Genomic DNA, 12,209 nt, shown 5'->3' with positions numbered 1-12,209 from the left:
GAATGATGTGGTGGAGTGGAAACAGGCCACACTGGGTTCAGTGTGACGCTGGTGGGTGTGGGCTGGGCGTGGTGATGAGAGAAACTGAGCAGCTAAACTGATGGACAGAAAGCCCGTCAGCCTTCAGAAGCTCTCCACAGACTTCCACTTCTCATGGCAGGTGTTCTGATGAGAGTCAGTCGGAGGTTGTGCTCTCTAATTAAGAAGCTGAAATGGTGATCTCTCATGTCATTGATGATTACACTATTTCATTTGAGCGATTAATTGAATCGTGGGTAGAGATGGTATCTTTTTTTTTTTTTTTTTAAGTCCTGTTCAGTCCTTTTATAGAAGGGAATTTGTAAAATACACTTCAACCTTATAAACTTAAAAGAGAATTTCAAGATTTTTAGATGCTGTTAAAAATTAGGACAGCATCCTAAGATATACTTTTATCTGGTGTGTGTGTGTGTGTGTGTGTGTGTGTGTGTGTGTGTGTGTGTGCGTGCGCATGTGTAATTTAAGTGAGGATCCTACTTTGGATGACAGGCAGCCTTCTGAGCAGTGCTACTCTACACTTTCTATCTTTCCAACCATATTGCCATCTACATTATATCTTCTGTAGGGATCTGGTGATGTCATTGAAATACTTCTTGAAATTAAATTCATGAAACTTTTAGAAATTATCTACATCAAGTAAGCATTGTCCACTGTACTGATAAAATAGGAACCAGGTAAGGTGCTTGCTTGTACATTGAAAAACCTGAGGAAGAGGCGCAAGAAATAGTTAATCCCATGCTGTGTCTTCATATAGCTTTAGTGAGCTAGCATTCTGCTGTTTTGCTATAGTTCCAAGGAAGCCTGGACAGAACACTGTGTTTGCGTTACCCCTCCCCATACACAACATCAGTACACGTTCCCATGATCTATCCCAGGCGTCCAGATCCTATCACTGCCTTGTGTTACTACTCTACCCTAGTAGTTTATTGCTGTGCCCAGTTTGGCAGGAACGGTATTTCGTTTCAACTGCAACCATTTTGTATTTGGAACATGCTTCACAAACTTGGTGGATGACCTCCATAGCTCTACGTTCCTGCTTTAACAGAACAAAAGAACAGCACTCATGTGTTGTAATTAAAACAGGATTTATCTTCCCCATGACAAGAGGTTTTTAGAAAATCTGACACAGAATTATGAGAGACTGGTAATTCTTGATTAAACTTTAAAAATTGTCTTTAGACTGATTTTCATCATAAATCAATCGAAGTACAAATTAATTTTTCCTTGGTGGCTAGCTTTTATTATCATGTCCTATCAAGAACGGTGTTTTACATTCCTTGTATAACTTTATAGTTTATGAAATACATTTACAGACATTATCTCATCTGAAACACCCTGTACTCCATACCCTTCATTCACATGATAATCTCATGAAGAAACTGTTTAATCTAGTGCATTAGTAGAGCTGGGTATGAGGTAAGACTGTGAGAGCTCCACCCAATGAGGAAGGCAGGTGGCCCTGGTGATGGCTGTTTCTGTCCTACGAGGCTCTCTCATTCACTTCTGGACTTTTGCCACGATGTGAAATGAGTGACACAACTGGAAGAATGACCAGACGTGAAGGAGAAAGTGGGGATCCACCAACTTCTATGATTGTGTTATAATATCCCCTCCAGAGTGCTCTCAAGGGACCTATGTTAGAATGAAAACAAATGAGATCTTTGTTTTTTTAATACTTGATTAAATGTAACACTACTTTTTAAGACTACGTGTAATTTGTAAAACTAGCTCGAGAAACATGGCAAATATTTTTTCTTTGTTGTATGGGATTGAGATGGCAAATGCAGAGTTTTTTGGGGGAAGAAGAGCAATTTCTAAAACTGTCTTATTATATAAGCAGCATTAATGGTGAATTAAATTGCTTATTTGAACAGAATCCCTCAGGAGCATATATAATCTTATGTGTGGCCTTTCAGAACATTTATTTAGGTTAATAATTTCAAGTTTTACATTTCTTGCAGAATTGTGAGTATTATTAGTGCTTAGAATGTCATCCATGGTCTAGACTTTGAAAATGTTATACACATTGGGTTTTACTCTTGGATGTCATAAGTATACCCAAACACATGGAACCAGGGGGCTGCAGACATGAGTGTGAGCTAATTAATGTTAAGGTCTGACAACACCATGGCCTTTGAGCTTCTTAACATGTTTTTGAGTACATGAAAATATGTTAGTGCGTAAAAAGGCCTTCAGTCCTACAAGATGAGCACTGATGGTTTTTCCACTGTTAATTACACATGGGCAAGTGTTTTCCTGAAAATACAGGCACTTTTAAAATAGTCCTTCCAGCTTGGGCCACCACCGAAGGAGAAAAATCAATAACATGTGGTGGGAAGATGTGTATCAGAGTCCACCTACAATAGCTAAGAATATTCTAGATCTTAAAATACATGCTGTTTTATGACCCTTCTCCCCATCTCTGTATTCTTTGTAATGCCATTCCAACCACTACCACTCCACTTGAACAGTGCAGTTTGTCTGGTTTCCTTCTCATGGGCTTCATTCTTTGTACACTGCAGCTACTTTCTTAGGGACTGGGACTCTATATTTGTTTTTTTCATCCTCTCTCTCTTGCCCATCCTTTTTGCCTTTCTTCTAAGATGTTTGGTTCTAGTTGTGCCAATGTCTCCTCCCTCCATCCCTAAATATAAGGCATCTACTTTGTTCTGCTCCCCCAGCATGTGATAAACAGTAAATGTTGCAGTGTTTGTGTAGACTTGGAACTTGGTGTTCGTCATCTAGAAATCATCTGATGGGGAAAAGTCATGGAGAGCCAGTAGGGGCTCATGTTGGTCTGATGGAGGTACTGCCAGTGAGTCTAGCACCCTCTCTGCTGGACCAGGCACAGCAACAGAGAGAGACAGGGGAGTCCGGAAAGCCAGACCATACAGGGCCTATGGGCCATTGTCCAGTGTTTAGGCTTTAAGGAGTTTTCTACATGCCATTTTAAGGTCCTTGTAGAATTTTCATAGTTTTTCCTATTGGCCTTAAATGTATTTGCAAACTTTCTTTGATCGTTCTCCCATCAGATTTAATTATCCCATCAGATAAGATATATCTGAAATCCAGTGTGGTTATGGTTGTATTTCTGAGAAGCACTCCTGAATCCCTCCATTAAGTGTTAGCATGGCCCCCAATACCTCAGGGGAACACAGTCAAAATGGCTTTCCAAATCCTTCTGCCTCCACCATCTACATGCTGGGATTTCACAAAATGCATTACTATTCCCAGTCTGCTTTTCTGTTTCTGTGAATAAAAACATTAATTTCTCAGTCACTCAACTTTATAGGAGCTGGAGAAATGGCTCAGTGGTTAAGAGCGCCACCTGCTCTTCCAGAGGTCCTGAGTTCAATTCCCAGCAACCACATGGTGGCTCACAAGCGTCTATAATGTGATCTGGTGCCCCCTTCTGCATATAAAGCACCTATATGCAATAAATAAATCTTAAAAAAAAAGATTTATGAGTTATCTTAGGCTATACCTTATTCTAATTTTTGTTTCTTCTCGATTTTTTTTGTTTAAATTCAAAGAATATGTATGGGTGATGTAGTTTGAGCCAAGCACTCTATGGCGACACATGGACTACATGGTAAACCAAGCAGACTGATAGGAACACCTGGCTAATGAAAGATGGGAAGGGAGAGTGGCAAGAAGTAGGAGCAAGACTGTCAATAAGCAATGCACTTGATGAGCACTTAGGTTATATGGAGAGAGTGCTCAAAGCCAACAGTAGAACAGAGAAAGAGATGCTGGCTGCCGAGTGGGAGAGCAAGTGGTAGCCAGAACACGCATGACTTGAGAGGACACACTCCAGGACTTAACATGAATGGAAGTCCAGAGGAAGAAGATTCCAAGTACAAGGCTAGTATAAGGAGACATGGTGGCCATCTGTGGTGTTCAGGGATTGGCAGGAAGTCTTTGCAGTTGGAGTGGAGCTCCGAGGGCAGAGTAAGAAGATAGGGCCGGTGACGAGATAGAATCATGAGGCAGGAAGGACCAAGATCAAAGAAGGAAATCGAAGGAGCCGTGGGTATCCATCTGAGTGAGAAGAAGAGGCGTGTAGCTCTAATACGTTTCCTGTGCCTCTAGCGTACTACTTCCCCATCTTTTGAAAATTACCATAACCTTCTAAAAGCTCCACGTGCTCTGTGGTGCTTAGTTTGGCTTGTCATCTTGATTTGATTACCAAATGCCCAGGAGACTGTTGAAGACCACCTCTCAGTTTCTGTGAGGGCGTTTTCGGTGGCAGTTGGATCATGAGGGCTTTAAGTTACAGAATGCCTTAATACACTGGAAATTTTAAAGTTGGGATATCTCATGGGCAGATGGCAGTACTGTGACAGGTGGAGTCTTCCTGGGAGGAAGAAGGTAGCAGGACCTGTCCTTGGAGACTGTATCCTGTTCCACCTCCTTCCTGTTGCACTGCCCTGTGTCTTCTCTTCCCCGAGGCAGAGAATCTCCTTCACCACACATTCCCGCCACCATGATGTTCTACCCAAGCACACAGGGACAACAGGTATGCACTGAATTCTTCAAAACTATAGTGAAAAGATTTCTCCCCCAAAATTATTCTTGGGGGCATTTTGGTTACAGCACACATTTGTAGCTGTGACCTATGCCCTTATTTCTACAGCTCATCCATATACTTGTTCATTACAAAAAATAGAACACAAAGTTTATGACAGATGTTGTGCCAGTGCTTAAGGCTTAGAAGGCTAATTAAGATGTCTGCCTTGGGGGGCTGGAAAACTTGCAGAAAGAAAGAATAATAGTCACACAGAAGCAAGCGCAACCCTGATAGCTTATAATAAAAGCCATAAGAGAGAAAAACAGCAGAAGCAACATATTTCGATGAGTCAGAATGGCTGACTAAGACGGAGAACCACACTTCTGTGGAGTAAAGGTATAAGAAAATCACTTTTAAGTAGGCATTTTAAAAATGAAGCGTAGAGAATATAAAATGGCAGTGTGCACGGGTTGAGTGGGCAGTGTACCAGTAACAGCATTTCCCCTATGACTGGAGCCTTGGGAGGGGGGCAAGAGTAGTTCCTGGGGGGAAGTTGAGAGAGTCATGTGAAGCAAACCCTGGGGCCATGGTAGTGCCATTTTAAGTGCAAGGGGAAGTCATGGAAATGTAAGCAAAGGAGTGACATTAGTCCACTTGAGGTTGCCACCTTCACCTGCTCATCAAATTCTGTCTCTGCTCCCCAGGCATAGAGCCAGGATACGTTTTTGTCACACTTGTCTGTGATCCATGTAACTCTGCCCTGCCCCTGGAAGTAGGGAAATGGTGAATCCTGTGAGTAGGGCAGGCTCCCGACAGCCTCCCATGTGGGCTGCCTCAGGGTTTTCCACTGCTCATTGGGCAGACTTACGGAGTGTCAGAGCCATTAAATCTAGACCCTACTGTGACTTTGTGGGGCACATACCCTTCTGAAAGGAAGGCATGACTGCCATAAGGATTTTGAGCCCTCTCTTGGTCAGGACATCTGTTAGTACATCATAGCTTGTCCAAAAGAACATGATTATTTTAGAATGTAATTTTGTCCACTGTGCTATGTGAAATTGAAATGCTGTAAATAATAACAACGGCCAAATTGAAGGCCTATTGTGATGTGTGCTAGGGTGATTTCCACACACGTAGATATTAGATAATTTGGATGAAAAAGTCATCAGTCACTGATAATACCTGGAGAAACAATCTCGCAGCAAAACTCCATGATCTTCTGGCTCTTAGAATCTTTCTGCCCCCTCTTCTACAGAACCTGAGATGCAGGTGTGTCCTGTAGATGTATCCGTTGGGATCGGGCTCCACAATTCTGAATTTTGATTGATTTGTGCCTTTCTGTAATTGTTCCAGTCTATTGCAAAGAGAAGTTTTCTTGATGAGGAATGAGAAATATATATATATATATATATATATATATATATATATATATACTCATATATAGATATATGTAGATATATGTATGTGATAATAAGAAATGAAGAGGGCCATTAATTTGAAAGAGAGCAAGAAGGGCCATATGTATGAGTGGTTTATACAGAGGAAAGGGAAAGGGGAAATGATGTAATTATACTATGATCTCAAAAACAAAAGAAACTAAAAGGAAAATTAGCCCTTAATGTTATTTTGTTGTGGACAGTGAGATTATGGAAGGGCGGTATGCTAATTTGATTTCATGCTCATCAACCATGTCACTGGACTTTCTGTAACAAACTCCATTGAATCCCTCTAGGCCTGTGTGTCTTGTTTTGCTAGACTGAATCAACTATAGGGTAGATGAGCCGTGTCTTTGGCAATTTATTTTCTGTGGGCTTTTTTAAACAGTATTTTAGGATAACGTTTCCATTAAATTTTGTTTAAATGGATGGGAGTTCAGGCTCACATTTCCTGCCCATCCGTATTAGAGGTCATGAGCGCTAGCATTTGCTCTCCATTGTGCTGCTAAGCAAACCCCGAAGGCCCCAGCCTTTATAAAGGAAATGGGTCTGTATAGCTCATGTTCTGGTGATGAGAACCAAGTCTGAACAACAGCATCCTTGTGCTTGGCAAGGTCCCCTATATGTCACCACAATGCAGAGAAGCAGAAGAGGAAACAGCTGAGTGTGAGAGGCGCTAAGCACGCGCTGCCTCACTTGGTGGTGCACTGCTCTCTTCAGAACTAACTTGGTTCCTCTAGGACTGCATTGATCTCCTTGGAAAGTGGAGCAGTCAGCCAAGGTGGCTTCTGGTAGGGCCTTGTCTCTTAAATCCAACCACCTGTTAATACTGTTACACGTGTTCAGACTCCTGGCACAAGGGTCAATGGAGAACACATTCAGACCCAAGCCTCGGGTCCTTGCAGCTGATACTGCCCCAAGCCCACTTCAATGCACTTGTTTTCTGAGGGAGATGCTCAGTTTGAAGTTTGATTTTCACTTGCACTCCACTGGGTGGGGGGAAGGTGCCTAGTATATAAATGTTTGCCTGTGCTCTATAGAGAAATGTCTTCAGAAGGCACACAGGCTAATTCCTGTCATTGTGGTCCTTCTTACTATCAAGTGTCTCAGGAGTCATTACCCAGTTATCAGAGTCCTTACCTGCTTCCTTCAGCCACAGATTCATCTGGGTGAAACATTTGGATCTGGGAAAAGTTGTAAGGGGAGCAATTTTTTTTCAGAGAGGTAAAACAAACTCTTTATATAGGAACTGCAGTGAAAGAATGATACAAAAGTGGGCACAGACAAGGTACGGAAGCTTGCTCTACTCCAATCTTAACACATGACTTTTACCAAAGATGGCTTCAGACATTAATTTTGAAGGATAAATATGGGTTTATGTAGTAGACAAGGCTTGAAGAATATTCTGAAAATTTGGTATTGCCTGAGACTTGGAATCTCTCTTCTGGGTGCAATTACAAGCAGTTCTGTACTACTGGGGCTCAAGGATAAAGTGGAGACTTGTATCTAATGATGCAGAAGCAAAGACTACATTAACATGCCTTAAGTGCTGTTTTATAGCCTGTGTTTTGTCTAAGGTCAATAAGAAATAATTGGTACCCCTTCACCACCAGTGCTGGGGTAGAATTAGGGTACTGGGTATACTAGGCAAGCACTCTACGTCTGAGCTGCATCATCGTGCAAGGGGAGCAATTTTTGTAAATTAAATGAACTTCGGAATTGGTAGTAAAGGTAGAATCTTTCTCTCTGCCATGAACGGCAGTGAACACAGAGATCCGTGGCTGTTGATGGTGCTGAGAATGGATGACATGAGCGCACGGTGCTAAATAGGACATTTGCATCACCCTGTCTCAGGCTCAGGGGTCATTATGGACGAGGAAGGGATAGAAGAGCCAGAAAACAGGAGAAGGTTGGAAAATGTTGTGTTCAAGACATATGTAGCCAGTGCTGTCTTGACCTCCTAGCAGCTATGGCTACTTGTGGTGGCCCGGCACATGACCAAGCCTGTTGACTTTCAATCTTCAAGTGGGAGGGGCTCCCTCATCCATACTGTACCTTCGTGAACTATTGGTTACTGTTGCATTCTGGGAACAGTATAGTCATGTTTTCAGTTGTGTACACACTGTGGAGCCCACCAGTCTTCGATGGGTACATAACTGGCCCTGGTGAAACTCAGTGGGCCTCAAAAGAAAGGAAAGAAAAAAAGAGATACAAGAATGTGGGCCTTACAGTTCGGGGACAATAATGGTAGGAGGGAGTTTAGAAAAGGTGAGGTTTCTGTTGCTATTATTTTTAGACAGGACTGTGATTTTTAGACAGGATCTCTCTCTGTAACCCTGGCTGTCCTAGAACTTAGTATGTAGACCAGGCTGGCCTCAAATCCGCAAAACTCCATCTGCCTCTGTATCCCCAGTGCTGGACTAAAGTCATCAGCCACCATGCCCAGCTAGGTGAGAAGTTTCACAATCAGAATGTACTCTATACGTGTCTTAAGTTGTCAAAAATGTAAATAAAAGTTATTTTAAAAACTACAAAACTCAATGACTTAATGGATTCAAAGCAAATCAAAGATTAAGATGAACAATGGAACTTCAGCTTATAAACTTATGTGTGTGTATATACATACACATGTCATATGTGTATAAATGTATATATATATACATAGTCATATATCAATACAATAAATTGATATTGTGCAAGATTAAACCAGTTAACAATATTTTTTGCTACCTGTAGATACTGTTAATGACAAACCAGGCATTTAGATACAGATGTCTAAAGTTTTCTAGGTTAACAAATATTAGAAGTGTGGGGTTCCTACCAAAGCCAGAGCAAGGATACAGATGGGTGTGGTATGAAATCCATATCTCTCATACAGTAATGACCACCCGCGAGATGAAAATGAATTGCCAAAGTAAGGTAGTGTTCCTCATAACAGGTCCACAGTTCTCATTATGGGAAATCAAGGAGTTTTTTGAGTTCCTCTGTCATATAAGATTCTGTTGCTGAGAAAAAACCAAAATAGAATATATTCTTTGTGTACTCTGGTGACATGGGTGTGTCATGTGATTTTATTCTTTGCTGCTTAAACTCCATATTTTCTACTTTATATGGATTTTTCATTCCTCCCATATGATATTTTTAAAAGTTTTCGTGTGTGTTTAAGTGTGTATATGTATGCAGTGTATGTGTGCACATGCTCCTGAAGGTCAGAAGAAGGCTTTCTACCTCCTGGAATCAGAGAGATGAGTGGATATGAACCACCATATTGGGCCTGAAACTAAACCTGGGCACTTTGCAGAAGATCAGTAAATGCCCTTAACTGCTGAGTCGTCTCTCCAGTCCCCATATGAATGTTTTATCTTATATATGGGTTACTGACATAAAAGAATGCCTAGTATGATTTAGCGATTTTAAATTTGTAGTCAGACAGAGAAAAAAATCATTTTCATCATTTACACTCTTACCATTTAAAAGGATGCACTTGTGGACTGAAGATGTTACTTATTTTTAAAATGAACACGTTTTATGCTTTCTTCAGGCTGGAATGATAAAAAGTGATGATGAAGAGTATTTCATTGAACCCTTGGAGAGAGGTAAACAGATGGATGAAGAAAAAGGAAGGATTCACATTGTCTACAAGAGGTCCGCAGCAGAGCAGGTGCCCAGGGAGGTGTCTGAAGACTTCTACTACAGAGGTAGGCATCTGAACAAGGCTCAATAATTACAGCTTTAATAGATGAGGAAAACAACCCTTACATCAACCGGGAGAGCTTGGTTGGCATTTGCTCTTGTGAAATGTGCAAGTTGAATGGAAGTTTTTTTATCATAATCATCAAGTTTGTCTTATCTTTTTACATGTTGGAGGTATTTTATCCCAGTAAGTTATTATGTGTTAGTACCTTTTTCATGATTTACTTTAAAAGTTGTCCACTAAAACTATGGTCTTTTAGTATATCTTAAAGTTTTAAAATATTTATTTTTTTTCTAGGAATATTTAAATTTGTACTATTTGTGTCATTTTAAAACTTTATAGGTAAGATATACTAACACAGCAAAGTTATGTTTTAAGACCAAACTGACATTAAAGTTTATTTGGCACTAGATAGATAGATAGATAGACAGACAGACTGACAGACAGATAGATAGATAGAAAGATAGATAGAAAGAATAGATGATGATAGAAAGAAAGATAGATAATCTTTTCTTGTTGGAGGAGATATTAGCTAAACTCTTCTGTGGAATTTTAGTTTTAAATAATTTGAAATGAAAAATTTATGACTCCTGAAGTTTTCTTATTTTGTTTATTGTAATGAAATCTGAGCATAAGTTGATATCAACAGGAAAAATTAACTTATATCTCTTCCAAACAAGAAAATATCTACAAGCTATACCTGATTTATTCATTTTAGTTCTTAACGGTATCAATTTCAATACATGCTGGTTTCGGTGCCTTCCATTGGTGAAATATTTCCAGCAGGGAAAACTTACTTTTTCTTTGAAATTAAACTTCAAGAGCTGTTGTGTAGCAGCTCAAACATGGGACACTTGCTTAAGCATTCACAAGGCCCTGAGTTTGTTTTCCTAGCAACACACACACACATACAGAGAGAGAGAGAGTGAGAGAGAGAGAGAGAGAGAGAGAGAGAGAGAGAGAGAGAGAGAGAGAGAGGAAAACAATATGTTAATTACAATGCGTAGATGATTTGGGGGCGGTAATTAAAAGTATTAGTTCTGGAAGCACCCATATATCAGTTTACAGTAAAGGTGGCTTATAACAATGCACACACTGGAGGCTGACTTCCTTCAGTCATGCCAAGAAGGATGCCTTACAATGACAGTAGACGATGGGCCAAAGTGGCCCACTCAGGAGAGGTTTGCACGGTCATGTGTGGAGGGAAAACAGCTTGTTTCTTCACTCTTGGCTAACTCAGCACTTGTACTAGGATGTCCCAAGATAAGCCTTAACATGAAATGAATGGTTTTTGTTTCCATGTTTATGGTGCTCTGGTTTACTTACTGGTGATGCCAGCTGATCTCTCCTCAAGAATATTTAACTGTATCAAAATTTAACTTTCTTCCCTAGTATAAAAAAGCTCAGATTCAAAAATTTAAACACTAGACAATAGCCTTCCAATTCTCTTCTTGTCAATATTTTTTATAGATGAAATATAGTCCAAGTATATACATTAGGAATATATTTCATAATACATTTCATCATTTGAGAATGTACCATGCTAGAAAGGTGTATTGATTTTTCAATGAACACTACATGGCCATATAAAGTTGTGCTTTTCTGGATCAAGTCAAGATTCCATCGTAGGAGATGTATCATTATTCAACGAGTTACAATGGAGAGGTAAGATGCGGAAGCCAAGGTGTTGATAGGAAGAAATGGATTTGAGAACAGTGTCTTCATCATTTTTCTGACACCGAGTTATCAGGGCCAAGTATTGGTCCACAAGTGGTTACCTGCAGCACCTCAGAATTTGTCGGTATTGCCTGTAGAAACAGTCCATTCTATTTTCTACTTACCTCGGTAATTGCTTGGCTACATTTTGAAGCCTTTTGTAGGTCATCTGCTCAGAAGTGGCATATGTCTGAGCTGCAGTTTGTTGTCATTGTAAACTAAAACGGATTAGGGCCTGAACAAGAGTGGTTGATGGGTGAATAGCTTCTCCGCCAATGTAATAAATCAAATTGAGCCAAATTAAAAGTATAAAAGCAGGTAGGTTGTTCGGGGCAGCTCTTAGGCGGGTTCGTCAGTCTTCAAGAGCAGGGCTGAGGAAGTCCTGTACCTGGGCTAGGGCGAGGATATTTTTATAGACTACAGGTGAAGGGTGATGCTGTGCCAGCCATAAGCTGGGGTTTTGCCCAAGTATGGTCAAGAGCTGAGCACTTAGATGGAGATTTGGATGGCTGGCAGCATCGGGGAGAAGGTAGCAACAGCTGCCAAGAATGTGGAACTGACTGGGCTCTTGGTCCCCTTCCTTTGTTGGGAGGCTTCCCAGTGTGGGTGGGGTTGGGGGAAGTGGGGAAGGAGGGTAGACGGGGCTTCCCAGCTTGTTCAGGGGCAGGGCAGGGGTTCCGACCAAACAGCGGGTAACAAGAGAACAAGTATGAGATGGAGCCGTGGTGCCAGATACGAATGGAGATTAAACTAAAATGGGTAGTTTTATGATAAGAGCAGATCTTGTGGTTTGGGAGAGGGAAGAAAGGCAGGA

The 12,209-nt window shown here is 40.8% G+C and overlaps 1 protein-coding gene across 2 annotated transcripts in view; it reads left to right on the top strand.

Annotated features, from left to right (window-relative positions):
- The window catches only part of ADAMTS3 (ADAM metallopeptidase with thrombospondin type 1 motif 3), a 215,164-nt gene that overhangs the window by 102,486 nt on the left and 100,469 nt on the right, over positions 1–12,209 (top strand). For both annotated transcript variants that reach the window (XM_084758172.1, XM_084758171.1), the window contains exon 4: positions 9,527–9,683. In XM_084758172.1, coding sequence (XP_084614298.1) covers positions 9,527–9,683 — 157 coding nt within the window. The remainder of the gene's footprint in view (positions 1–9,526; positions 9,684–12,209) is intronic.

Source organism: Acomys minous (genome assembly GCF_964271855.1).
Source record: "Acomys minous genome assembly, chromosome: 15".
In the NCBI taxonomy this organism is placed as follows: Eukaryota; Metazoa; Chordata; class Mammalia; order Rodentia; family Muridae; genus Acomys; species Acomys minous.
This window is presented reverse-complemented; position numbering and strand designations above follow the sequence as displayed.